Genomic DNA, 5,192 nt, shown 5'->3' on the forward strand with positions numbered 1-5,192 from the left:
CATGGAAATGGGTCAATGGAAGTACACTGACCTCTGGGTGAGACGTCACAGAATCAAATACATTTTTCTCACAGACCTTATTATATATCACACAGAAAGCAGCACTGAAAATCTAATGCTGATCTGCTGTTTCAGGTTCTGGAAGTCTGGACAGCCCGATGGCCAAAGACAAGAGAACTGTGCTCTAACTGTATCATCAGGGTGGCATGATTATCCATGTTCTTATGTTTACAAATGGATCTGTGAGAAGAGCATTTTAAAATGAGTCATTACATCAAATACATGTACATGCAAGTACATGTATATTTATTTTGTACATTCTGAACACCCGTAAAGCACTTTCACTCAAGACCAGGACATATTTTGAGTAACTGAAGATAGTCCAAAGTCTTCTTTTAATGCATGCTTTTAAAATAATATATTATGTAGCTTAATATTTTGTTTGTACAGTAAACTTTCTGTCTGTAGGTTGAAGTATTTTAAATGACGCTTTTCATTAAATATTCTTAAGGCTAAGTCATTATCCTGTCCTGTGTTTTAGTGTCTGCATCTGATATTGACCCTGAACTTGACTATGGAGAATATATTGAGGACGTTGTATAATGCAGGCTGTAGTATACACTGCAAACTGCACTTTAAACAGGGTTCGTACAAGGTGCTTGAAATATTTGAATTTGGCTTTTTCAAATTTAAGTCCTGGAAAACCCTTGAAAATAGCTATTTTTACCAAGAGGTGCTTAAGTTCTTGAATTATAGAAAATCATAAAATATGTTGCTTAAATCATTCATCACCATAATAAATGAAATTAGTGATGGGTCGTTCATGAACAATTTGTTCATTTTGAACGAATTTTTTATGTGACTCAGAAGAACGAGTAGTCTCAGAGAGTGATTAGTTCATTTTGTGTTGGCTGCGCATGTGCATTGCGCAACCTCCGTTCGTTTGTTACGTGAAAACCGCATAGGTGCTGTACAGGAAACAGAAATTATTAGTTCACCTCTCGAGTCACCTGGTCCGAGTCGTTCGTTCTTTTGTCATGTGACAGCCGTATACACTATGTACATACGGCCGTCATGTGACAAAAGAACGAACGACTTGGACAAGAAGATTCCAAAGGTGAACTAATCATTTCTGTTTCTCATAATTTGTCTTTGGCTGCATTCTAATTTTTTCCTTATTGGGACTAATATCAAAGTTTGTGTAAGTAGACGTGTTGGGGGGGATTTGGCTGTTGAAAATGTAACATTTTAATTTAATTCTGCTCAAATGAACTAAATGACTTGAATAAAGATTTGTTCATTTTGCTGAACGAGACTCAAAGATTCAAGTCAGTAAAATTATCCGATCTTCCCATCACTAAATTAAATGTATTTATTTTCAGAAAAACATGACGACAGTGGAAAAAATGAGTTGAGATGTAAAACGTTCTGAGATTTGAATGCAGATCAATGGAGGATTCAGTTTTCTGAGCCGTCTAGCGCCCCCTTGTGTAAAGACAGCTTTGTGACTCACAAAATAGGTTATTTCTGACATTTGGGGCAATATCGAAATATGTTGATGAACATGTCCCTTGATGTTTTTAGTCATGAAAAAGCTTTCAAATAGCGAAAAAAATAATATATTTATAAGTATCATTCTATAACCTAACCTTTAATGATATGAAAGGGCTTGACTCTGTTTTGCCAATTTTTTTGAAAATATATTTGAAATTTTTGATCGCCTGAAAAAAATCTGTGTCCCCTTCATCTGGTACACTTCTATGACATGTAAAGTTATTTATGTATTTATTTTGTACTTATTTTTAATAAAAGCATTAGTGCAAGGCCGAAGAAGTGTGCAAAAAATCCAAACAAAATTATTATTAAAACTTTAATTTAAAAAGAATGTTTGTCCCTTCATTTCATGGCATTGGTGTTATCAATAAAAAAAAAAAAAAAAAAAAAAAAAAGCTTTTTATCAATGTTTTAAAAATGTTTAAATACAAAAAGTTGTGGAAAATCATTTTTAAGTTCAAAGTTCAGAGGCTGCTTAAATATTCATATAGTGATTTTTCCCAGCATGTTAAAAAGTTATTAATTCACATTTTAACTAATATTTTCACGCAAAAATATTTGATGTTGTACCTCACTGAACACTCAAAATGTGGTGGTGTAACCCATTTAACCCTCATTAGTGTTAACTTAGTGTTAACTTGCTTCATTCATGAAACAAAATTAAATAGTAAAAGAAAGAACAACAGTCAAGTTGTCCTTTATAAAAATGTCAACATGTTATAAAATGTTTACCCTCAGCGTTTATAGGCAAAAACTGAACTGAACAGAAGTTTTTCTGCTTTTAAATAGTGCTTGCAAGACCTGTATGTAATATTGTTTATGGTTCACTTTATCAAGTGTTTGCAGAGGAATCTTCAAAAATCTGTTTATATATATATATATATATAATTTATTTTTTTAATTTATTTTTTTATATTTATTTTTTCTGATATTTACTAGCATCAATCAGGTGGGCATATGTAAGTTCTATATGCAGTATGTGCTGTTTTATTAGGAGCGATAGAACTGTCTTTTCATCTCTGTCTTTTTAACGGGAAATGGCAGAGAACTCTCAAACCACCCACAAAGTACTGTATATCAGCTAAAAACCTCACAAACTAACGAGCTGAAGATAAATACAGAGGAGATGTCTCGGAGTGTTTATGGCAATTTGAACATTAGTATTAAAGGAATAATTCACCCAAAAATGAAAATCTCTCATTAATTACTCACCTTTATGCCATCCCAGATGTGTATGACTTTCTTTCTTCAGTGGAATACAAATGAAGATTTTTTGAAAAATATTTCAGCTCTGTAGGTCCATACAATACAAGTGAATGGGTGCCAAAAATTTGAATCTCCAAAAATCACATAAAGGCAGCATAAATGTACTCCATACGACTCCAGTGAATTAATGAATGTCTTCTGAAACAATATGAAAGGTGTGGGTGAGAAACAGATCAATATTTAAGTAATTTTTTGATAGAAATTCTTCTTCCTGCCCAGTAGGGGTGTATACATGAAGAATGTGAATCACCAAAAACACAAAAAGAATGTAAAAGTGATCGTTAAAGTGGAGATTGACTGAGCAGGGAGGAGAATTTATAGTAAAATTTGACTTAAATTTTAATCTGTTTATCACCCACACCTATCAAATCACTTCTGGAGACATATGGATTACTGCGTAAAACTCAGTTGTGCATTCCGCTGATACGACTGACGCTTCTCTACTGGCGTACGTGAAACTGCAGCCAATAGTCAAAAGTTATTAATCAGTTTTAACCCTGCCCCTTCAAGAGCCTGTCATTGTACTCAAACCTAGCTGCTAACACAGAGGTAGTGAAGTGGTGTATTTTCGGCTGTTTCTCTCTCAAAAACCCTGTTTAATTCTCCAAGCTACCTTGGTTATGGGCCCGCTGGCTTGAATTTTTATATTTCAAAGGAGGAGAAATAATGGTGAATTTGCTGTTGTGTTTGAGGCATTTCACACCTTAATGCTTCCATCGGATGCAGAGAAAGTGGCTGGAGTTTATTCATATTTTTGAATGCTTCATGTCATGCCTAACAACGCCCTGCAGCCGTGACTATATTCACAACACACCACTCATACCTTATTGCATAAGTTTAGTGTACTGTGGTTTAAAACATTGATATAATTGATATTGTGATATCTTTTACTTGCTTGTTTTGCATACATCTGCATTGGTCTTGCACAACGGCTCCAGCTTCATCGTAAGCATGTATTGTTATGTATTAATGTTGTCAGTTAGATCATCGTTCAGGTCTCAAGTCAATGGAAAAGTGGGCCGATATTGATATCTGACATGAGCAGCATGGTGGAAAGGGGTGTATGTGTGTGTGGCTGTAAACTGAAATGTATTGGCTATGTTTGTAAAAAGCGCCGTTCAACATGTCCCTTCCCCACTTCCTGTTTCAGTAGGAAATACATCAATAAAACAAATAGAACTGCGACTTTAAACATGCACTCTGGCCCAGCTGACGAACTGACGACCGCTGAATGGTTTTGCATGCACCGCTGAACATTGTTAAACTTACCGTTGAGTTTTGCGCAGAGAGCGATCTGGTGTTTCAGACTGCTAGGCGATTTTATCAAAATTAGATGAAGGGCCAGATAGAGATGATTGGTGGGCCCGATTAGGCCCACGGGCCACCAGTTGACTAGCCCTGTTTAAAACATTTATTTGGATAAAAAAATTAGATATAGATATAAAAAGTACCAAATGTAAACTCCCTAAAGAAGCTTTGTGACATGTAGGGAATAATATTCTGAATATTCTGCAGTTGGTTTGACATGTTTAGATTAAATGGTTTACATAAATGGAGTTTAATACCATATAAAATAACATTTAAAATGTATGTTCCCCAAAAATTGCATTTTAAAATTGGTGTGATGTCATAACTTCAATAGATTTATAGGGCTAATAAAATTGGTACAATGTACAGTTGAAGTCAGAAGTTTACATACACCTTAGCCAAATACATTTAAACTTTTCCTGACATTTGATCATAGAAAACATTCCCTGTCTTAGATCAGTTAGGATCACTATTTTAAGAATATTAAATGTCAGAATTATAGTAGAGAGAATGATTTATTTCAGCTTTTATTTATTTCATCACATTGCACTTGCAAGCTTCACCTTTTTTCCTCCAAACATAATGATGGTCATTATGGCCAGACAGTTAATATCTCCAAAAAGTAAGATCTTTGTCCCCATGTGCACTTGCAAACTGTAGTCTGGCTTTTTTATGGCAGTTTTGGAACAGTGGTTTCTTCCTTGCAGAGCAGCCTTTCAGGTTGTGTCAATATAGGACTTGTTTTACTGTGGGTATAGATACTTGTCTACCTGTTTCCTCCAATATCTTCACAAGGACTGCTGTTGTTCTGGGATTGATTTGCACTTTTCACACCAAACTACATTCATCTCTAGGAGACAGAATGCATCTCCTTCCTGAGCAGTATGATGGCTACGTGGTCCCATGGTGTTTATACTTGCATACTGTTTTGTTTGTGCAGATGAACCTGGTACCTTCAGAGTTTGGAAATTACTCCCAAGGATGAACCATATTTTTTTTTTTTTTTTTTTTTTTTTTTTGAGGTCTTAGCTGATTTCTTTGGATTTTCCCATGATGTCAAGCAA

The 5,192-nt window shown here is 34.8% G+C and overlaps 1 protein-coding gene across 1 annotated transcript in view; it reads left to right on the plus strand.

Moving 5' to 3' along the window:
• Positions 1 to 1,840, plus strand: part of LOC127418941 (CD209 antigen-like protein E) — a 3,620-nt gene extending 1,780 nt beyond the window's left edge. Inside the window, exons 4-5 of the mRNA XM_051659879.1 lie at positions 1 to 37; positions 136 to 1,840. The exon at positions 1 to 37 is cut by the window's left edge and continues 70 nt beyond it. Of these exons, the coding sequence (XP_051515839.1) occupies positions 1 to 37; positions 136 to 265 (167 nt within the window). The 3' untranslated portion in view covers positions 266 to 1,840. The remainder of the gene's footprint in view (positions 38 to 135) is intronic.
• The last annotated feature ends 3,352 nt before the right edge of the window (positions 1,841 to 5,192 follow it).

The sequence above is a fragment of the Myxocyprinus asiaticus genome, chromosome 28 (assembly GCF_019703515.2).
Source record: "Myxocyprinus asiaticus isolate MX2 ecotype Aquarium Trade chromosome 28, UBuf_Myxa_2, whole genome shotgun sequence".
NCBI lineage: Eukaryota > Metazoa > Chordata > Actinopteri > Cypriniformes > Catostomidae > Myxocyprinus > Myxocyprinus asiaticus.